The sequence below is a fragment of the Orbicella faveolata genome, unplaced genomic scaffold, assembly GCF_042242905.1.
Source record: "Orbicella faveolata isolate gen_17 unplaced genomic scaffold, um_ofav_v1 contig_13, whole genome shotgun sequence".
Lineage (NCBI taxonomy): Eukaryota > Metazoa > Cnidaria > Anthozoa > Scleractinia > Merulinidae > Orbicella > Orbicella faveolata.
Genome location: NW_028301540.1, coordinates 8,369,715 through 8,392,482, shown reverse-complemented (window position 1 = coordinate 8,392,482; position 22,768 = coordinate 8,369,715). Strand labels below are relative to the sequence as shown.

The following is a 22,768-nucleotide window of genomic DNA, read 5'->3' as shown; positions in this document are numbered from 1 at the left end:
ATTTGCAGCAGAATTCATTGAAAATTGGTAGGCTAATTGTTCAACAGGAAACACACCTAAGGCTATAAAATTTCTATTCCCATGGACAATCACTCTTTTCCAATCCCCACCCACTTGATTTCAATATGTTAGTGATTTTCAGCTTGAAAAGCATTAAACGAGACCATGACCTCGAGCTAGCTTATTTATATGTTTGCTGGATCGTGCATGTGAGACACCATTTGCAAATATCAAAATGGATCGCCAAAGGTGGCCAGAAAAGCCTTTAGTATTGGGGGGTCTGGAAACCAGTATGTTGCCATGGTAATAAAGCTCGTATTGTGGAGCACATTTAGAAGAGTCTTACTGCAAAGAATCAAACATTTCTGAAACAAATTGGCTGAGATATCTTTCTTCATCGTATTTGATCAAAATTTGGTTGAGTGTATGACGTCATCATTTGGCTAATTTGGATATTTTAAAAACTTGAATATCTCAGGAACAAATAGAGACATTTGAAAATAGTAAATGGCATTTTTCTTCTCATGCAGACTACTTGTTTATGTTTTAAAATGGCTTAGATAGGAGAGATGCGATTTTCGTCATAGTACCACTTTAACGTCAAGATTCACACCGAAGATCAAACGGGCCCTAAATGTTGGAGCGAAAAACTCTCTTTAAAAAAGGAAGTGTGGACTGAGATCTTCAAATCACAGAAAAACATTTGTAAGGAAACTAAACTAAAAGAGTTTCAATTTAAATCAATCCATTAAATGATAGTAACTAAGAAAGAACTATTCAGATTTGGTATTAAGGCGGACGATGAATGTCTATGTTGCGGAGATAAAGATTCAATTGAGCACTCTTTTATCGAATGTATGTTTACCAAATTGTTTACCCAAAAGGTCTTGAACTGGTTCAACCAAGTGAATGCGTGTCAAATTTTTCTTACCACAGAGGAGACCTTGTTCGGTATTACTGCAAGCTCCCACGACACAGCAATAATACGGAAATTCAACAACACTGCCTTATTTATGCGCTATTACATTTATTCAAGCAAGTTAAATAGCCTGGCCATCTCCATTCAGGATTTTATCAGCAAGCTACACATTAAATACAATCTTGAAAATTTGTCTTAATTAAATGTTTTAGTGAGAATTACTCCTCCCTCCTCAAAGTCAATATGCAGTAGAACGTATTGTAAGTAACTGTATGTTCAGCAAGTAAGGTAAGTAGAGTATTATATTGTTAGCAATGTAAGTAGCCCGTTTTGCAAGTAATTGTATTTTCTGTAAGAAGCCGTGTTCAGTATTGTATTGCCAGCATAAGTAACCCGTTTTGTAAGTAACGTAAGTAATGTTCTGTAAGTAGAGTAGCGTAATGAGACCTGCACTGTAAGTAATGCTTGTAGAATTGTGCTTTGTAAATTAAAATTATTTGAAAAAAAGGACATTTTGATAGCATCAATGCTGGTACTGTATTATTAGGTAATCCAAGTGATTATTCACGTCAGTTTGATTCAAAGGTATGTGTCCCACATTCCTTCAGTGGACCAAGCTTCTTCCAGTAGTCTTCGAATGTATGACGCGCCGTGTCGTTTTTCTGCCTTCTCAAAACAACGGTTCATAATTTCTTGCAGCTGGGGAGAAACATTAAGCAAAACACATTAGCCAAAAATAGTAAGTATCAGTAAAAATTAAAACAATCTCAGCACTGTCAAAACATTTGTTTAGTTTCATACGGATTATTGAATTAATATATAAAACACGAAAGACCGTGTTTGATCACATCTCCAACCACCGAGAAGAGAGTTGAAAATACGACACGTAGCGGAGTATTTTTGACGAACTTCGAGGTGTTTGGAAATGTGGTCAAACACTGTCTTGAGTGTTTAATATATCTTTTCAATTAATTCTAAAACTAACGGGAATACCGGGAAACAAAATCGTAAAAATTTCTGGTAATTAAGATCAGAAATCCAAACACCGTCAATATCATACCCGAAATGCTACACTTTTCGACTTTTTTCACGTTCGTGTTTTAATTTGTGGTAATCTACACCAAAACTTGACAATGATGTCAGCAAAGACACTAGAAATTATGAACACGTGCTGTAATGCATAATCTCTTTCTGAACAACAAATATTGACATTTATTTACCTTAATGTATTCACTGGAGCCGTGGCAGTTTCCTAATAAGGTAGCCAGCAAATGTCCGAATTGCTCAATATCGTTGCCATAGTTACTCTGTTCATCGACCGCCCAGTTGCTATAGGCACCGGCTTCATTCACCTTGGACGCTCGAGAAAAACCACCCAAAACAGCTGTTATAGGGGGAAGCTAAAGAAACAGTAATGTTCGAGTGAGGAAAGGTTGTGCTTAGAAAAATACCAATAAAATGCAACAAGAAATATAAATCAAATATTTGCTACTTGACAGGTGGGTTATTTCTGCTAGGCCCTTGATGGAAAGTGCTTTTTTATGCTTTTAAATGCATGCCTGCCTGTTGAACCAAAATTATGCCATTTTTTGAGGCGGTCAAATTTGTGTATTTCGTGACGAACGAATTCAACAGGCAGTAACAGTAATATGGGCTAAAAGCCAAAGATTCTCATTTTAGTCTCACTTTGGATTCCAAGTTAAGTTAAAGTTAGCTGACGTCTACCTGTACGCTTAGCTGTCTTTCTCGGGGAAGAGACTCCCATGTGAAAAGGTCGGGGATGCTTGTATCTAGGCGTAACTCTAACTTTATTTGATCTGTACGAGATACTACTTTATTACCGACAGCCAGTGTTCTTTAATAACGTCTTCAAGGGCAGCCCTAAAGGATGCCTTGACGGCTAAAAATTGTAGTAAGTGGTCGTGAGCATCTTAAGTGAGACCATAATCCATGATTTACGTACACCACGAAAGGAGGCGACGAGCATCCCTAATTTTTTTGCTTGGGAGTCCTCCCAGGGACTGCTTTATTTAGTTATATTTACCTGGAAGTGATCGTGAATTTTTCTATTTGTCACGGAATGGTATAGCACTTCTTTTGTTCAAAAAGCAAAGAAATTAAAGGATGCTTTGCTTCAAAATTTCGCACCCAAATATCTCCTGCAATAATCATTTTCATGTTGCTAGGATAAATTTAAAATATTTATATTCACCAAAAATGTAGAAATCAACATAACATGCAGAAATATATCAGATTACTTACTCTCGGGCATTGGCCAATCAAAACGTTGCTTGTTGTAATGTTGTTATGAAGTATTCCAAGATCCTGTAGTCGTTCTACAGCGCTGATGACGTCACAGGCTATAGCGCACACTGTATCGAAGTTACGAACAGTTCCTTTCTCACAAAGAAAATCTTCCAATGTGGAACTCGACACAAAATCGTACCAAATCAGACTTGAAGGAAAAAAAAAACAACAACAACAAAACAAAATCAAAATATAACGAACAAATCAGTTAGTCGAGTGTATTGAGTTTAAACGTCACCGTCTGCTTGTGCCCAAATCATATCGGTAACAAATTCTTGCTTCTGATGCTGGTTCTCCGCGCGCTTATTTGTCACAAAATTGGTACGCGTTCACGTCGTTGTCCAAGTACAATTAACACTTTGTAGCTGGCTGCATTTAATTGAGAAACACCGTTTGCACTTGTATTACGTGCACTTTCCTGTTGTTTCCCAGCTGTTTGTAAACTACCACTAACATGTCACACAAGAGATTCTCAGCACAATAATTCTTAACCGTGAAATTTTCTGCTGTTCTGTTTATTGTCGAGTTAAGTACACCCGATTCACAACGCCCAATCAAATTTTGCCGTCTGCTTCTGACAGTCGAACGATGAAACGAGAAGCGCTTCATTACACTTAACTAACACCCTGCTCAAGAAATATTTTCAAACTAAATAAGAAACATATAAACTAAACAACATACAGACTGAATAACACACAAACGAAATAACATACAAACTGTTTGGTTGTAAAGCACGAATCTTCTGTTTTCCCTGTTCAAGACTTTGGTCGCAAGCTAGAGAACAACAAATGATGATTAAACCTAAACGGATATCCTCTAGGAGATTTATCAGAACATTAATCATAAAGATTCTAGACTGCATAAACTCCCTTCGCCTCCCCCGTGGCTCTGTAAACGGCGCCGTTGGGGTCGAAAGAGCTTTGTGGAAAACAAATTATGGTTTGCCTTTAAAAGATGCAAAGCTTTTCCACCATCAGGCACCTTGTAGGGGCATGGGCTCGTCAGGATAATCACAGTTAAAATTTTTGTACGTAAAGAGTAGCTAAGTATTTTTTTTTTTTGCTAGACGGTTGCTTGCCTTTCGAGTGCCAGCGATAATGAAGTAGATTGGCATGCGGCTCTTCATCACAAGACAGGCCCTGTACTATGTTAGCCTCTCGATGCCATTCCTCTTTCAATTCTTTGTCAAAGTATTTCAGTAACACCATACTTAAAATGTTTCCTTCTTCACACCAAGCTGTAGCATAACCCTGAAACAACGAGTAAGACAATGGCTTTGAAAATTCTCAATGGATTTATCTCAATATTCATTTTAATGTTTAACATTTATTTATTGATTGATTGAATTATCTATTTCTTTATATAATTCCTCCGCTTCATGCTGAATTTGTGTTGCAGTGTAGTATAACTGTGTTGTTTTCCAAGTCCTACTATTTTGCAAGTCTTAATTCCCGCGAATAATGTTCCCTCAGGCACCTAAGAAGTTTTCTCGTTTAATTTGTTTTTTTTGTATCGAGCGTTTACATCATGAGCAGCTGCTCGCGAGAATGGCCAAACACTCCCTGTGTCACGACGTTAAATAAATCATTACTTACTTATTACTTATCACTTACTGTTGCACGCCTTCCTGCGGTGTCGTCTTTCAGAATGTTAACTTCTTCAATCAGCCTCAGCTCGGCATGTGCCTGTTTGCTCTCTTGTTCCTGTGTTCCTGCTACTTTATGTAATTGCAAAGGACTGGAGCTGACGTTGGATACGCAAGTGTTGTCGCCATGGGCTTTCAGCCAATCAACGGACTGATTTTCAGCTTAATTCAAAGGGATAAAGAAAAGAAAAAGTCCTTTAAAATTGTTAACAAAGACCTCTAAGTAAGATAGAACTGACAAGCAATTGTCTCTCCTTAAACGAAATTCCCTCAAACAATCTAGTGTGGTGGACTTTCTTTCCACCGATGTTGTTGTACCGTGACAATTTATTCCTCTCTTTCCTGCGGTCAACAATGCTGCGACACTCTGACCCTTCAAGTAATATATCAAAGTAACACGAAAGACCGTGTTTGAGCACATTTCCATACACAGAGGAGAGAACGTCGAAGTGTTTGGAAATGTGGTTAAACACTGTCTTGAGTGTTTGATATATCTTCTCAATCAGAATTAAAACCAAGGAGGAAACAGAGATCGCAAAAATCTATGCTAGTCAAGATTGTCAGCTTGCCCCGATCCGTTGCTCGGAGGAATAACTGCAAGTCTAATGAATGGACCGTATTGTCACCAACTCATTTGTTAACAGTTCAGTGTAGAATACTCGAACTTGCTAACAAGGACATACGTTTTCCTTTTACTGCTTGTGAAATGTGAAAAATTATGACTAACCGGTAAAACAATAAACTTGCTCAGTTATAAACAACAAAGCATTAACAAAGGAGCTATTTAGTTATATCCATTACATGAAATAAATACAGCTTTCACTTTTTTACGCGTACTCTTTGAAGAACTGGTTCAACCTACCTGCCCCTCGGCCGTTTACCGTCTTCATAACAAACCCAGTGACGTTTTTTCTCTTCCGACACAAGCTTCGCTTTGCCCTTTCGGTGGAAAATGTGTACAGAATTGGATTGAGGGACGAGTTAAGTGGAAGAACAAAGACTGCTATCCACACATAGGCAATTTTGTCTGGATCGTCAAAATGTCCAGCAAGAGATAATATGTTGATTATAATTATTGGCATCCAACAGCAAAAGTCTGTCATCACAATGAAGACAAGCCGCTTGGCCATGGCGGATTCTTTGCTTAAATTTGTTGATCGCACAGCGCGGGAAACGCGCTTTACCGTCCAGAACATTGTAATGTAGGCGACGAGGATAAACATGAAAGAGACGAAGTTCAATCCGACGAAAAAGGCGACAGAATATTCCCACCCGGCCTGTCTCCCTTCGGACAGCTGAAGAGGAAGACAAACGGCAGAGCGGCTGTAGAATCCAAAATTACCGCTGTCGTCGTAAAAGTAGTTTAACCCTGCGATTGGAATTGTAGATATGACGACACCAAATATCCACACCCCTACGCATGCGTAAACGGTAGCTTTGTAAGTGAGGCGCTTGAACTTGAAAGGAAAGACGATACAAAGAAATCTGTCCATCGTGATGATGGTTAAAATCAGAACGGATACTTCACTAGAGAGCATCGAAAGAACTCCGACAATTTGGCAACCCAGTCCAGATCTCCATTCTTCGTCATGCTTAAAGTATTCCCCTTGCCATCTGACGTCCATAATGGCGATTGTCAAAAGATACACTCCCATAAGCATGTCGGCGACTGCCAAATTTGTCAGCAAAAAGGAATGCACCTTGTTCTCTTCCTTATCAATGATCCGCCATATTATGACAAGAAGGTTACCAAGGAAGGCGAGGATTCCAAGAATCCAAATACAAATCTGGAGAGTTTCGTTTTTCATGAGATCGTCGCAGCTTGAGAAGTCATCGACTGGAGACTCACAGTCCACTCCTTCGATTGATTTCCTGGCGTAGCAGCAGAGGATGAAGCGATCGAGTTTCCTGTAAGAGTATTGCAAGAAACATCAATTTACTCTACTCCTTTGGGTTTGATACTCCACATAACAGCTGGCGGTACTTTCATTTCAATATTAGTTTTAATAATCAGGTATATTTCACGTCAACGGAATACACTGGAACGTTTTTTAGCGTAAGCTGAGAAACGAAATCTGCAACAGGACTATTTTTGTTGACGTACCACTCCAACGTGTGAGGCGCGGTGGCCTCATGGTTAGCGCGCTCGCCTCCGGATCAAGCGGTGCAGATTTGAGCCTTGGCCGGGGACATTGTGTTGGGTTCTTGGGCAAGAACACAACACCCAGGTGTATAAATGGGTACCGGCGAATTAAATTGGGTAGCCCTGTGATGGACAAGCATCCCGTCTTGGGGGTAGTAGAAATACTCCTAGTCACTTTATGCTAAAGAAACCAGGATAAGCTCCGGCCTGACTGGCCACTTAGTTCGTTTGCAGACTTTACCTAGCACTGCAAGTAAGTTAATTTGTTGGTACTGAAAGGGTAAAGGGATAAAAATAAACTAAATTGAGGTGAAAAATAAAGGTTACTCACAGATATTTCAGGTTGCTCAGTTCACTAAACGCATCTGAAGGTACTTTAGCGAGTTTATTACTGTCCAGGTACCTGTGTGGAAAGATGATGAGAAGGCCAATAAAACGTAACGTTACTGACGTTTCTGAAATATATTTTTTAACATTTTAAAAATAATCTATTAACAGGACATTTACCTACACCATATCGCTTGCGATACATTACATTGCAATTAATTATACTACATTCCAAAGTTACCTAAATGAATATTCCATCATTTATTTAGCTAATTGCTAAGAAGGAAAAAAAAATAGTTACGATGTACCAATACAATTTTATTATATATACGTCAGTATATGGATTCAATGAGCTACATAGAAGCCAATTATAACTTACATTGTGCGCATTGTTTTTCTCAAGGAAATCATTTTTTTAAAATTTTATTTCAGGGGTCCAGGATTTGGCTCTTGTACCGCAATTTTTACAAATGTCTTTACAATTGGCCAACCAACCCACGGAAAAATGACGCAAACAATGCAGGTCCTAAAACCAAAAGAAGTGCAGAATAACAAAAGCAAGTGAAAAAAAATAGAGATTTTGAAGTACTGAGGGAAACTGATGTGCCCATATTATTTGTACACTGGATGGTAGCAACGAAATATCAGTCTCGATTCTCTTTGTTGCTTTTTCCTTAGTTCTAAACCTCCGACCGATCATCTTTGCAATTAAAATTCCTATGAACTGTTACCATGTTTCGATTATTCTGTGAGTATTTTATGTTCTAGTAATGTTTTGGCAACCATAAAAGAAAGAAGCAAGACTAAACTTATACCTTTTGGTTGATCTGGTCAGCACAATAGACAATTTTACAGTTGTCTGCTCAGTGACCTGGCCTTTGGATGGCAGCGAGGCTGGAGGTGACCTTGTTTTGATACAGACATCACTCCTTTTCTTGTGTAAATAAAGTTGTGCTAATGCCAACTAGATGCATTTACATGACAAAAGTAGAGGGGTCTTTATCAAAGCAAGGTCGTCACCTCCAGCCTCGCTGCCATTCAAAGGCCAGGTCACCGAGCAAACAACTGTTAAATGGTCTATTTTTGACTCTAAACTTTTCATTGTGAAAATTATCGAATTATCATGTACTTACAGGTATTCTAAGGAGACCAGTCCTTTAAAAGTGTCCTTTGTAACTGTAGTCAGCTCGTTGCTGCTCAGATTCCTGGCGGAAGGACAACATTGAGCCATGAAAATTAGAAGGCAGTTACACAGAAAAACAGACCCTGCTACTAACTGAGCTAATCGCCTCATGTACATGTCGAACACCACAGGCATTGGGAAATAATACATTCCACCACACCTCATCTCGCCAACTTAGAGACATTAAAATCGTACCCAACCAACAGAAATGGAGGGAACCCTGAAAACAACAGTATTTAGTCTAGGATGAATTAAACTTAATGCACTTACAATAACTTCAGTTGTGACATAGCACCAAACAGGCCATCTGGTAATACTGGAAGCTTGTTATCCTGAAGGTATCTAAGTGACAGTAAATAGATGTCTTACGTTCAGAGTGGAATGTGAAGGTAATTAGGGTGGGTACATTTGAGCGATATACACAAGGAGCGAGTCTGATTGCTTTAACACGATATTTACGATAAGAGTTTCTCGCTAAGCGATTATTTACGTTTCCGTTTAATGACACTGATTACGTATGGGCTATTGGACAGGTACGAGGTCAAGATGGCTGGATATTAGTCAAGCTCTTTTACGCGTGGTTATGGACCGAAACGCTGTCGAAGTTCATAAACAGGCAAAAAAGAAGAAGGCCAATATCCAGTTATCATGACCGAACAAGTTTGGCCAATAAAGGATTTATTATATGGCAGGAAGAACAAGCTCTTCTTGCAGGATACAGCGAGAAGTCCCGACCATGCAAGATAGCCCCATCTTGCCCTCGCGGGTAGCCCATCGCAGTGCAGTATATGATTCATCTTTCCTGCTCGGAGAGCTTGCCATAAAATAAAAATTGCTGTCGTACATTTGTCGTATTTTTTTGCCCCTCCTCTAATAAATTTAACGTACTTTGCGAACGAGTTTTTCGTTAAACTCAGTTGAACAGCTCTACCGTTAAATAAAACGATTTTACAAATTTAAGTGAACATAAATTATAAAGGTGAAAAAATCGCATATACTCACAGATGTGTCATGTTGCTATTGTTACCAAAAACCCCATATTTTAACTCATCTATTTGGTTTGAACGCAAGCTCCTGAAAAAAGAGGCAAACTTTACGCTTAAACATTTCAGTTATACTTATAAACTCCATCAAAATCGGAAAAATTACTAAGTTATGAAATTTTCAGAACTTACAAAACTTGTAAATGAGGTAGTCCATCCAATAATCCACTGAGAACTTTGCGAAGAAGGTTTATTCCTAAATCGCTGGAAGAATAACAATGCAAATTTTTAATGATGGAACTGACGAAGACAACCTACATGTACACTATATCTCAAATATGACCTTTTCAAACGCGCGTCCTGGATTCCTCGAACTTACAATCCAATTTCTGTGAATTTGGAAGAATTACAAATAAAACCCTCACAACTAGTAGTGTCCCAGAGGTTAGCATTGTGGCCTTTTTGATTAAACAAACCAGTATTGTCAATAAACAGAAACTTGTTAAGAAGCCCAACTAGTTGTAGACAGACCAGTTGCCTACAGTATCTACAAGAAGTGGAGGGGTTTACCTCGGAACTACCGAACACAAATCCATTGAGTGTCAGGTAGGAGGATTTGAACCCGAGACCCTAACCACTAGGCCACGCCACCTCCAGTGAAGGACTGGACGGTGTTTGAGTAAATGTTTTAAATAACAAATTGTAAAAGATATACTCACAGGACAAGTAGATTAGGAAGGCTAGTAAACGCTCCAACAGGGAGAGTACGGAAAAAGTTGGAATTTAGTCTCCTAAAAAGAAAAGAAAAGAAAAGAAAAAAAACAACAACAACAAAAAAAACAAGAAACCAGGTCAAAAAGAAAAGAAAATAAACAAAACAAAAATAAGAAAACTTAAAACAAACGAGAACAACAGCAATAACAGCAACAACAACAAAAATAGAAACACGCTGAGAGACGTTATTATCCACGGAGAACTAACGGAGTAAATTGCGCAGTAAGATCATTGGTTATCCTAGCGTAGAGAATCAAAGGTTGATAGTGATAATGATACAAATCCAAGTTTACATTTTAGGGAAAACTGTCACTAGCTTAAGAGAGTTACGACAACGGCATTTTCGAAATAAAAAACTTCAATGTCTTTAAAGGTGTATGAAATGCAGGCGTCTTAATGCGACTTATAGGACATTAACGTTAATTCGAATGAGGAGAACTATGAGTGATATTTTCGTAAAAAAATTATAAAAAGCTCCCTGACTCGTCGACTAAGCCAAAGTATTTAAATAACAGAAACAAAATGATAAATAGTTATATGAAATCCAGAGCCTAATTTCTCCACACTTGATGTTGTCGTTGTCATAGTTGTTGTCAGCATTAAGATATCCTAGTAACACTATTTAAACCTACTAGTTGGATACTTACAGAGTCGTGACAGACGTTACATTATGGAAAGTTTCTTCCTCGAAGTGAATGAGAACATTGAAACTCATGTCGCTGAAGAAAAAAAAAACAAAAAAAATACAAAGCAAAACAAGCAGCTTATTAGCCTAATCGACAAGAACTTGGTTTTTGTTCGAATACAGCCTAACGAGCATGTCAGCTGTGACATGTTGGTTTCTACAAAAGCACAACAAGAACCAATAAGGAATACAGGCAAACCACAAATATTCACTCCCAATTAATAGCTACAAAAGTGTTCTCAAACTAGGTATCGTTTATGTGATAATCTGGTAATGCTCCTAATCCCATTTACAGATTCTCGTGACGCGTAGGCTGTTGCAGGTGTTCAGTTAGTTGGGGTGCAGCGCGAGAAATGGCGAACAAAAAAATAGGGGACAAGCGCGGCGCAGGAAGACGCGGGAAGTTCGTTCCTCCTTACACTGACCCTCTCTCTCTCATATTTCGTTCCGCGCTACGTCCCAACTGACTGATCGCTTCGAAGAGGCTGTGTGAAACAGCACAGTTAGTTCTCTTTTATATTGTTAGAAAAGTTAGTTTTACTTTACTTACATGTATTCCAGTTTTGGGAGGTTTGCAAAATCCATCTCTCGTAGTTGGGAGATCCGGTTCTGCTGGAAATTCCTGGCGAACAGGAGCAAATGACATTAACTATCAACTAAGAATAACGATTGCACAACTTTTGAAACAAGAACTGAGCTAAAATTAACCAACGCAAGGCATTATCTAAAGCCATAAAAGAAAATTAAACTAATCAAAACTCAGAGATAAAAAATCATAAGTTGTGATGCTCTTTACATACACTGCTCCAGTGTTGAAAGGAAGGTTGCTTGGTACCGAAAACAACTCTTGTCCAGTGACCAGGATCTTCTTGTGCTGACCTTCGCCAAACTCTTTGCATTCGCAGCTTGAGGGACATCCTGAAAACAAATACCCTTATCAGAGTCTAGTAAGAATAACAGCTTCGATTAGCACTGATAACGTTAGAAAAACAGAGGCAAATTGGAGGGTGTAGAAAAGGCTTTATTCGTCGAGTGAAACAAGCAAGATCGTCTACATTGCCAAACGCCTAAGGAGCAAATGAAAATTGAAGCGTCTTTCATTATACATCCCCAAAAGTAATGGACTGTTAACCTCCTACAACTCTAAGTTCAAGACTGGGAAATTGTAGTGCTTATCCTGAGATGACGTCATTGTGTACCTTGTTGACGTAGACAAGATGAATCTGTATAATCAAGGGCTGAAAAAAATTAAAAGAATTTATCGATAAATAACACCGCCATTTTCGTCCTCATCGTCAAATAATCAACCTAGTTAACAACAGTTAGATCGGCATTGCATTATTAAAACAGTTTGCAATTGAATCAAAATAATAGGCATCAACTTTTTTGACATAGTTCTGTATTTTTTTCCAATTTCATAAATTCACTATTCGTACATTTCATAAGCATTCTGGCTTGATTTTGAATTAATTTCCGTTATGTCTTGACTTTTTAAGAAAATAGTAAAATCCAAGATGGTAGATCCAAGATGGTAAGCTAAATGACGTCATTTGACGTCATATTAAGTCACAACCAACAAATATGGTAATTTTGTAGAGGAAGCTGAAGGCTATATGATCAATTCAAGGTAGATTTATTTCGCTGTGCTTTAACAGAGCGAAAACCCAAGAAGGGGGGGGGATTCCATCCAATCCCCTATGCCCTCCTTGTACCACGATGGGGGTATGAATTAGCTTGTACGTCCGAGGATTAACGCTTTACCCACTGCCTTATGAAGCATATTTTCAACAATGTTTTTGAACCAACTTTCTTCTAAGAACATTACCTGCCAAATATTTACAGTGCAGTATAGAACTTTAAGTTGCTCCAAAGCTCTTGGTTTCCTTTATGGAGCGACCTCTTTTTGAGACACCGCTTGAGACATGTAACGGCTTCCAATTGGGGGCTTCCCAATTATTTTGCTAGTTATTGATGTCTTCAATGTAACTAATTGTCGGTTATTCATTTGCCTATTCAGACGTGCAAAGGTAATATAAACACAAGCTAAGCGCACAAAACTTCACATACCACTAACAGAGTGATAAAAGGCCTTGATCCTTGCTTTGTGTACATCTCCATGACAAGAAAGAACAATCGTGATATGATTTGAAGATGAGACTACAAGAGGAGGATACACATAGCCGCAGAATATGCCTGGTGTAGGTGCTGCCAATTCCTGCTCATCGAAAATCTTAACAAAACAGTCTTTGCAACTAGGGTGATCCTTGAGACGGAATTCTTGAAACTCCAGGTGAATGGTGTGACCCGAGGGGACGGTGATGTGCCAAGTGCAGAACATGTCGTCAAGATAATACCCAGGAAATGATGGAGAGGAGAAATACCCTGACATGTTGAATAAATTTTTGCTGCAAGCTGAAATAGCAATTATAAAAAGATTTAAACCTTTAATCTTCGATGTACATAAAAATTGTCCATGCATGAACTGTATTAATGTAGTTCCTAGTGTAAATTGACGCAATACTTTATCTCAAGGTAAACAAGACTTTCATTAGGTTTATCAAAGACCATCAAAGAGTTTGGGTGTTTTCCATTAAGCCACACAAAAAAAAAACAACAACAACAACAACAACAACAACAACAAAAATCCGGAAATTTTGAACGGACTCTTATGGTAATGAAATTTGTTAGAAAAGTTTCCAGAAATTTCGAAAATTGTCTAATTTTCGAAATACGAACCATTCAAACGAAAATTCCTAAAATTCTGGGAGAAAACGAAATGAAAAGAAAATTCTCGGTAAGAAATGTCCAAAATTATGCGTTTACCTCGAGAGGCCGTCTTTTGTTCCGGAAAATTTCGAAAATGCTGTTCCACTCTCTACTTTAAATTTTCAAAAACTCCAACTGGAATGTTTGGTCGACTGGATAGCACACATAAATTCAGGACGTCGTCCTTGGAAAATGTAACGAAAAAAATAAGGGGCGCTTTCCTAAGCGGACAGACACATGAATTTATAGTTTATGCGATGCGTCAACGAGCGAGAACGGATAATTTGACAATTTGTTGCGGTAAAAAACAAATTAACGTCAGTTTTTCATGCGTCTGTCCTGCTATTGACCACGAAATTCGTCATAACATTGTCAAAATAGTGTGCGGATCAACCCGGCTATCGCCGAGCTACTTTGACAATGTTATGATGAAATTCATGATCAGTAACAGAACAGACGCAGGAAAAACTGACCTCAATTTGTTAACTTGAAATGCAGCGCATGTCCAAGCCTTGGCATGAGAATCAAGTACCTTATCTCTCCCTTATTGTACCAAATGTGGTTCAACGATTATAGAATGTAATTTGGGTAAGCAGAAGGATTGATGCCCAAATCTCGCTGAAGATATCGACCGATTTTCTTAGAAAATGTTCAACTTAGAGTTGAACATAAAATTGATTAATTGGGCCTAGGGATTTATTGTAGATTCACGCAGGAGTTATCCACTTGCACCCGATTGGTTCATAAACTATGGAATTGCGTTATGCACAAGAGACAGAGCACACAGAAGAACCTTAACAAGAAACCGCCAAACTTTCAGCGACAAATTTCCAAAAAGTCACCAGCTCGCTTTTAATGGTTTCGTAAACAATGTAATCAATTGGGCTAATTTCAAGCGTAGAAATTCGCCGAGCCGCGAGAATTTAAGAATTGGAATCCTTTTCAATTAGCGCTCCTAAGAATGTTTTAGGAAAAACATGACTGGCTTATGCTTGTTACCTGGCTTGGCCCCCATTGGCTCGTGCTTGCAGTATTTCTCGTCAATGTACAGTCCTGTCAATGCTATTGAGTCATTACTCTTCCTTACTTCACCTTTTATCGACACCTATTGTACAAATAAAACGTATCAGTTCTCTGTAGCAGTACTTGACTTACTCAGATGGTGCTTTTTTAGCAAACGTATCAGCAATGTATGTTTAACGTAAAGTAAGTTTATTTCACGACGACTTGAAATCTTAACGACTTATTGCCAGTGGTTTCTGGGACAAAAATAATAACTTGAAATCTTGACGACTTCTGGTCAGTGGTTTCTGGGACAAAAATAACAGAAATATTTTACAGTAAGAACGAAGATAGCAGTTTACAACATACGAGAAGAAAACGATAAAAAACCCGACATTTACCTTAGGATTAGCATACAAGGCGAAAAACGGGTAAACAGCACAAACGAACATTACTTATACGATGAAAAGTAAACGAATTCTCCAGACATTTACACATAAAACAAGAAAGTTAAAATGTTTAAATATGACCGCGGCAGACTGAGCAGGAAGCTCACCGCTGATAAGGGATTTGTTTCAACAATCTTTGCGTCAGTCAATTTCAGTAGTGCCCATACCCCCCCCCCCCGGGTAATAGCCGAGCAATCGCTCACGTCTTTAATCTCGATGTCGGGCAGTTTAATTTCTATTATTTATCAGGGGTCGGGGATCTGTCTATCTCTGGGGCACTCCCATTTGACATCCTTATAGTTTTTTTTTTTTTTTTTTTTTTTTTTAAGAGTTATTATTATTTTTTTTTTTATTTTTATTTTTTTACAACACTAACTCTATTTACATTATATTGCTCTAATTATTTACACTATTTAAATTACAATAACTAAACAACTTACATTACTAACAAATACAGTTACACGACTTACACAATTAAGAAATACAGTGACGACAAGGGGCAAAGAAAAAAAAAAAAAACTGAGAAGAAAAATAGCTTGTTATCATTACAGCTTGAGGTTGTAGTACAGAAACATAAAAAAACAGACCAAAGGCATGTGGTACATTAAAAGTAAAATGAGTTATGCATCTGACAGGAGATTAGAAATAGCTTAATGGGTAGGAGATAGATAACCCTACAGAAAATATAATCTAAAATATTAATTAAATCCTCATGTATCCTGTAAGAGGTTTCCATTTCTTCGTGTCTCCACTTTTTGTTTCTATCTCATACTGTAATTTTAGTGTGCATATGAAAAGCGTAAGATTTGGATGATCATTTTTTGTTTTAGCGAGCCATATGTGATATCGTGCTAAGAGAAAGCAGTAATTTATAAGAAGCGCAAATTGAGAGATATCTGGCCTCAGACCCAAAGCAGTAATATTTGTCAAAGCATAATCTCTAGGAAGTAAATTTAAGTTTTTCAGCCATTCAGTAAGTTTATTCCAAAAGTGAGATGTTTGACGGCATGACCAAAAAAGATGAATTATTGACTCAGAGGAGGTGTGACAAAAACTGCACTTTTCATCGCCCTGTAGACCTATTCTAAATAAAAACTTATTGGTTGGTACACGTCTATGTAAGAATTTAAACTGAAACTCTATCAGCTTAGTGCTCTTTGTGCATTTTTTAGCTAAAAGATAGGCAGCATTCCAATTTATGTTGTCATTTATTGGTAGGCCACAATCCTCTAGCCACTTCTTTTGACTTGACACTGGGGTTAAACTCTTGTAACTAATCAGTTTTTTATATATTATTGTAGTTGCTTTTTTGACCTGCAAAATTCTTGTTGTAAGTGGCTCATATTCGTGGTCGGTGTTCTGTAAATCTTGAAAATTAGAATCAGTCCGAAGAGACTTTACAGCCGATATTAATCCGTAGAAGCTGAGAGGGCGAGGGTCTATTTCATACTTACAGCGGAAATCATTTAACGAGAGAAAGTTGTTGTCCGGTCCTAAAAGATGTTTCACCCGAGTTATTCCCTTGGTGAACCAATTTTTAAAAAAAACTGTTTTGTTGGCTATCTTTATTAGGGAGTTATGCCAAAGTTGTTGATCCAGAAAGTGATCTTTCGATGTTATTTCAGGTTCAAAGTTAACTTCCGCCCAGATTCCTAATAGTTCTTTTAAAAAGGCATCCGAGGTTGTTATTGTCGATAAGGTGTCTCTAACGTTGAGGTTGTAGGAAAAAAAGTTTTGACAGCCATATTTTTTTAGGGTTATGTCAAAAAAGATTTTCCATTTTCCCTTATTGTTGTTATCTAAATATTTTTTAATCCATGTTGTTTTGAGAGATTTATTGAAGGAACTAATATCAATCATTTTTAGGCCACCACCACCGAAATCATTGATCATTACCTTCCGTTTTATCTTGTCGCCTTTACCATTCCATAGAAAAGTGTAGAGTAAATCATTTATTTCTTTTAAAACCCTGTAGTTTGAGCGAAGAGGCGAGAGTAGATAAACCAATTGGGAGACCACTAGTGATTTGATAACAGTGATTTTCCCTAACAATGTGAGTCGGCGGTATTTCCAGCATCTCAGGATTTCTTTCACTTTTTCAAGTTTCTCATTGTAGTTTAAAGAGGCAGATAGTTCGGGATCTGTTGAAATCCATAGACCTAGGGATTTTACTTTGTCTTTTGGCCATTTAAGCTCTTTTCCTGATAACAGAATTTTATCACTTCCAATACTTGCGCCAATCCATAGAGCTTCCGTTTTCTTATCATTGAGTCTGAGGCCAGAGACTTTGCTGAAATCGTCAAGCATTGCAAGGGATGAAAGGAGAGATTCACGTGACCCGTCTAATATAAGTGTTGTGTCATCGGCATACTGACTTAACTTAATTTCCACATTATTTACAGAGATTCCCTTTATATTAGTATTTTTCCTAATTGCCGTGGCCAGCACCTCTGCCGATAGGATAAATAAATAAGGTGAGAGCGGGCAGCCTTGCCTAACACCTCTTTGAATTTCAAAAAAATTACTTGCCCATCCATTATTCAGAATACAGCTTTCAGTATGACTATACAGGGTTTTCACCCAGTTAATTAGCGAAGCACCAAAACCGTAGGATCTTAATGTTCCATGTATGAAGGACCATTCGAGAGAATCAAATGCCTTTTCAAAGTCAATAATATATAGTTATAGTTTTGGTCTTTCATGTGGTGGAGAGCGCAGACATTATATTGTTCTCGTATTTATTCATTTATTCATTTATTCAATTAACTCCATATGATAAATGAATTCTAAAGCTACCTTTCGTAAAAATCTTTAATTTAGATTTTTTTTGTCACTGATACATCATACTTCCTTGACTCAGTTTTCCATGACACGTACATTGTATGTTAACATTGCACACTGGACGAACTGAGCATGCCAAAACAAAAGGACTTATAGACTAATTAAAAAGATCGAAATAATAAACCAAAAGTAGCTAACGCACAGCGTTGTCAAGGACATTTTACACAATGGTGTGACCATTGGTAGGATAAATTCACTTGTAAACAAAATCAGTAACATATAAAATAATAATGTTGTAGAATAACACCTATTCATTTTAATTCATGAAATTTTGAGCAGTGTTATTTTCTAGCTAAGCCCAGAGTCAAGGCATTTGCTTTGTTCCTTTTTTTCTGTCCTCCGCCGGGGGCGTTTGACCTACTTATTTAGCCCTATTGTGGGAATTTACCATTTTTTGAGAAAATCGCCGGTGACGGAAGGTTGGCCCGGGAATGGGGGGATAGACACTGCTGAAATTGACCGATGGAGAGATGGTTGGTCTTAGTATCATCGTTACCTGAAACTTCGAAATAGAACTCAATGGAACTTGACCGTAAATCCAGTTCACACCAGTTTCCCGTTCAGAAACCCAAACTGGCGTTTCTCGATGGTTGTCTACTTTCTGGTAAATTGTAAGTGTCTTTTCTCCAGGTCCGCTCAACATGTAGCGAAACTTTAAGCATTTGCTGTGCCCGTTACGTGATCTGTTGTATAGTGGGCTCACAAGCACAGCAGTCTGATTAAAACGAGTTGCGTTGGTATCTACCTCAAGTCGGTCACCTAAACAAATCAATCAGTCTGTGTTTGTTAATTGAAAACCGAATGAATGCGGATGCAATCTTGGATTTACACTGCAGTTGATAAAAATGTCATTGAAAATTCTCTTAAATGTGCGATTTCAATTTGAAAGAAGTTTTCAAATATCGCAGTAAGTGTAAATCCTTAATCATCCGCACCGTAGGAAAAAAGATGGCGACTGGTACATTTACCCATAGTTCTTAGCGCATGAAAACCTTAACAACGTTCATAAAAAGGTACAGAAGAGTTACCAAATCTTCAAACCTAGCAAAAAAAACCTGTCTTTCTTTTTGCCTTATGGGCTGCGTTAGGTCAGCAAGGCATTGTGGTAAAATGCACAGCCGTCATCTTTTTTCCCACGGTGGATTGCTCGAGCTTTCATACAATTCTTCATTTATTACGTGACGGCTGCGAAAATCACGAACGCGCGCATTAGTTCAGTGCTAATTAAAGGTTTATTAATTGGCGTGCACTCACCCAATTACAATGAAGTAATTTTCTCATTCATATAATAAATATGCAAACAGATGGACCCAATGAGTGTTTCATAGTTTAAATATTATATGAATTAAATAAGTGCTTTATGTAACTTAAATAAAATGTAAATACATCTTACAAAAGGGAAAATAAGCGATGATGCACGATAGGAAAAACGGATTTTACTACGCTTAACATTCCTTACAAATATATTTAAAGTTATAAAGAAAATACGCAGTGATATCTGACAATAGATTATGGTTCTGATATTTAATAAATTAAGTTCTGTTTTGGTTTCTCCCAAGTTCAGAATCTCAGACAGGTCTCACAAGGAGAAGATTTCACAATATTGGTAATCTCATTAATTTACGTCTTTCATTTTATAAAGTTACCGCTTAGTGTACTCTTAAGGAAGACACGTCATGGAATCATATTACTGCTGCATCTTTCAAAGCATTAACAATTGCTTTACTCAAAAGATTATTTGATGATTCCGAAATCGCTAAAATAGTCGACTGACGCTCGCCTCAAGTGCTATTGAACAAACCTGCTCTACAGTCAACTCCCGATAACTCAAAACCTCAATAACTCGAGCCTCGCGCTAATTCGAATCAATTTTCGTTTCCCTTCAGGTCATTTTCCATATAATTTTACGCTTTATAACTCGAACCATGGTTGCAAATACGAAATAACTCAAAACAAGCAATAGTGTAGTCCAAAACATTGAGAAACTTTTTACGCGAAAAAGTAAAAGGCATGAACTATGTAGCAGTTGCCCGACGTGGTTCCCTTTGAAATGCAAAGATCGCGGTTCCTCGACTTCTCCTGCTGCTTTGCTTTCTTTTGTTTCCAATTACGTTTATAGTGGAGCTCCTGCGCGCCGAAAATACACTAGCGGAGCCCCATACCTGAGTAAATTTGGCAACCAATCGATCCAAAAAATTTGGCAGTTATTTAGAGTAGTTGAAGTTCCCTCGAGTTATTCAGAGTCGCCTGTATTTAACTTTGTAGATGACTCGCCTTTTCTATCGTGACAAGTTCGAAACTCTTTCACCGCAACTCTTTTCTTCATTCCTTGTCTAACTGTATGCCACGCCTTTGCGTCTCCTGTCTCATCCCCACATCCGTATGACATGCGCAGTATCTCCTCTGCGATCACTGCATACGACCACACATTGAAACCACCCAATGCTCCGACGGACTCAGTTTTGTTTGTTGCTCTGAAGCCTATTGTCATAGTTCCTATGCCTTAGGAGAGAAATTCTAATTAGAGTCCTTAAGCCAGATAAGACAAACATATATTTTTTGTCCTTTTAATCGCTGTATAACCTCTGTACTGGTTTACTGTTAGCCTTAAAATAACTGAGATACTATGCGCGCTCTGATTGGTCAATAGAGTTGCAAGACCTACGTTCTATTGTACGGTAAACCAAGGGTCCCGATATAGCAGCTCTACGCGGGAAGTAGAGAACTCAGAACACTAGCGATAACAAATATAATAGACAGCTTCCGCTTTTACTGGCTGAGATATTAATAACACGAAATTTTTTTTATTCAACATATACTTGGAAATTTGCAAGGAAAAACGGGACCAGAAGTTAGTCGGGATATAAAGCTTACCTTTTTTCCACACCATAACTTTAAAACGATTCCGGTTACGCTCGTGTTTAAAAATAAGGAATTTTTAAACCTTTTTTCGGTGCTTCCCACGGTCTTTGGAGGACGAAGTCAGGTGGACTGGATGATCAATTTGGCCGGTTGTTAAAAAAGTAGAGAAAATATTTCTTTCGAGTTAACATTAAGCTTATCAGAAGTTTGAGTTTAAACTCTGCATGTAACACGATAAACGAATTTGGTTTCCATTTAGCAAAATACAGAAAAATTTCGGAAGGAGCGTTTTTGTAACTAAACTTTATTCTATTCGCAAAACTTTGGAAAGTGGTCGATGAATCATTTCGCCAAGCCAACGACGAACTACAAGTTTTTCTTGTATTCTTGTAGTATCCCGCGTAGTTTATTGTGTCTGTAAACCCATAGAAAGAGTGCTTTATTGCTTAAATTAGCGATTTACCTCTATAGGGTCTGACACCACCACCAACAAAAAGCAACTATAATATTTAGTTACCTTCAATGACTACATTGAGTGAACCTGCTCGAAACCTAGTTGGATGATGTTTTCTTTCGCCATCTTTGAAGACTTCCAAGAGCCCGCTCTCACCATCCCATACCACGCACACGTGGTGCCACATGTCATCGGTCACGCTCAATGGGATATTGCTGTATATATAAAAAAAGAATTATAGGCACGTTTGTCGGCGTGAGTGATCTAATGATCGAAGAAGGTCTCTTTAATTGTTCTGATATTGCAAGATATTATTATCGTTGCTTCGTCTTGTGCTCATTGCCAAGATACATTAACGGCCATTTCCGGAATGGAAAACGCTTTTGCAATCATTTTATAGTTATAGAATAAATTTTCATTATATTACTTAAGGAAAATTATATGGTACCTTCTTATGCTGCCAAACTGAATATCAAAACTGTGGTTATGAAAGTAAAGCTTCAGCACCAAGGTCGCATTTTGTTCCCTAGATGCGGCTACTTCGTATTCGATGAAAAAGCCACTGTGTGTTGTCTTCAACCAGAAGCAGATGGTAAAACCACGACCACTTGCTGACAAATCAGAGAATGACACGTAGCCAACACTGAAGTCGTGAAGGTGAATCTCGTAGTTACCTGCGTCAAAGAACAGCAAAAAAAAAAAAAAAAGAAAAAATACATGTAAGTGATTATATTCTTTCGACGTTTGAGAGTGGCTAACAACTTTCAAATCTTACAATACAGTGTTTTGAAATAACGTCAACGGGCGGCTAAATTGATGTACCAAACCAATCCTTTAGGAGTTTAACTTTTTTCTTATGTAAACACCTTTTGTTTCAAGAAACTTGGATGGCTGCTGGCCACGTGATTGAAAACGTTATATTAGAGGGGAAGAGACATTCAGTATTTGTTCAAAAGGTGCTCCACAAATTCAATCTTATCATTGACTGCTTTCACGCTTTCTGTAATTATTTCGTTGTTTCAAACTTTCGCAGTTTTGTAAAAGCAAATTGTGGGTACTATACACTTAGCAGATTTATCTAACTGAGCGAGAGCCAATTGAGACCTGCGGGTGCGTAGAACATTTTAAAGTACCTACCTCTGGCAATCTCAATATCCTTAACGCCGCTGTCATATTGATGGTCCTGGTCAAGCTCTTGGTATTTGACTCTTTTCCACCCACGGACGTTTTTCCATCCACACCAGTCAACGGACGTATCACACGGTTGATCATCTAAATTGATTAACAACATATTTACTCCGTTTTAATTGAAAAATGAACTAAATTCAGTATCGATTGAGTTAAATTTATGATAGATTGGGGTGTTGGTGAACGATAGCGTAGAGGTTGGTGTACTTGAATCCTGATGAGTGGTTTGGGTTCGAGCCA

At 37.9% G+C, this 22,768-nt stretch overlaps 1 protein-coding gene across 1 annotated transcript in view; it reads right to left on the bottom strand.

The window, feature by feature from the left end:
- Nucleotides 1-1,007: 1,007 nt before the first annotated feature.
- The window catches only part of LOC110052543 (uncharacterized), a 63,742-nt gene continuing 41,981 nt past the window's right edge, over nucleotides 1,008-22,768 (bottom strand). The window contains exons 45-68 of the mRNA XM_089285765.1: nucleotides 22,478-22,612; nucleotides 21,789-22,014; nucleotides 21,404-21,555; nucleotides 20,299-20,526; nucleotides 18,521-18,783; nucleotides 14,732-14,837; nucleotides 13,034-13,378; nucleotides 12,166-12,204; nucleotides 11,767-11,884; nucleotides 11,517-11,588; nucleotides 10,929-11,000; nucleotides 10,227-10,298; nucleotides 9,700-9,771; nucleotides 9,527-9,598; nucleotides 8,795-8,866; nucleotides 8,475-8,546; nucleotides 7,346-7,417; nucleotides 5,734-6,779; nucleotides 4,840-5,033; nucleotides 4,305-4,476; nucleotides 3,940-4,000; nucleotides 3,182-3,374; nucleotides 2,140-2,319; nucleotides 1,008-1,618 (exon numbers count right to left, since the gene is read on the bottom strand). Coding sequence (XP_089141891.1) covers nucleotides 1,499-1,618; nucleotides 2,140-2,319; nucleotides 3,182-3,374; nucleotides 3,940-4,000; nucleotides 4,305-4,476; nucleotides 4,840-5,033; nucleotides 5,734-6,779; nucleotides 7,346-7,417; nucleotides 8,475-8,546; nucleotides 8,795-8,866; nucleotides 9,527-9,598; nucleotides 9,700-9,771; nucleotides 10,227-10,298; nucleotides 10,929-11,000; nucleotides 11,517-11,588; nucleotides 11,767-11,884; nucleotides 12,166-12,204; nucleotides 13,034-13,378; nucleotides 14,732-14,837; nucleotides 18,521-18,783; nucleotides 20,299-20,526; nucleotides 21,404-21,555; nucleotides 21,789-22,014; nucleotides 22,478-22,612 — 4,154 coding nt within the window. The 3' untranslated portion in view covers nucleotides 1,008-1,498. The remainder of the gene's footprint in view (nucleotides 1,619-2,139; nucleotides 2,320-3,181; nucleotides 3,375-3,939; nucleotides 4,001-4,304; nucleotides 4,477-4,839; nucleotides 5,034-5,733; nucleotides 6,780-7,345; nucleotides 7,418-8,474; nucleotides 8,547-8,794; nucleotides 8,867-9,526; nucleotides 9,599-9,699; nucleotides 9,772-10,226; nucleotides 10,299-10,928; nucleotides 11,001-11,516; nucleotides 11,589-11,766; nucleotides 11,885-12,165; nucleotides 12,205-13,033; nucleotides 13,379-14,731; nucleotides 14,838-18,520; nucleotides 18,784-20,298; nucleotides 20,527-21,403; nucleotides 21,556-21,788; nucleotides 22,015-22,477; nucleotides 22,613-22,768) is intronic.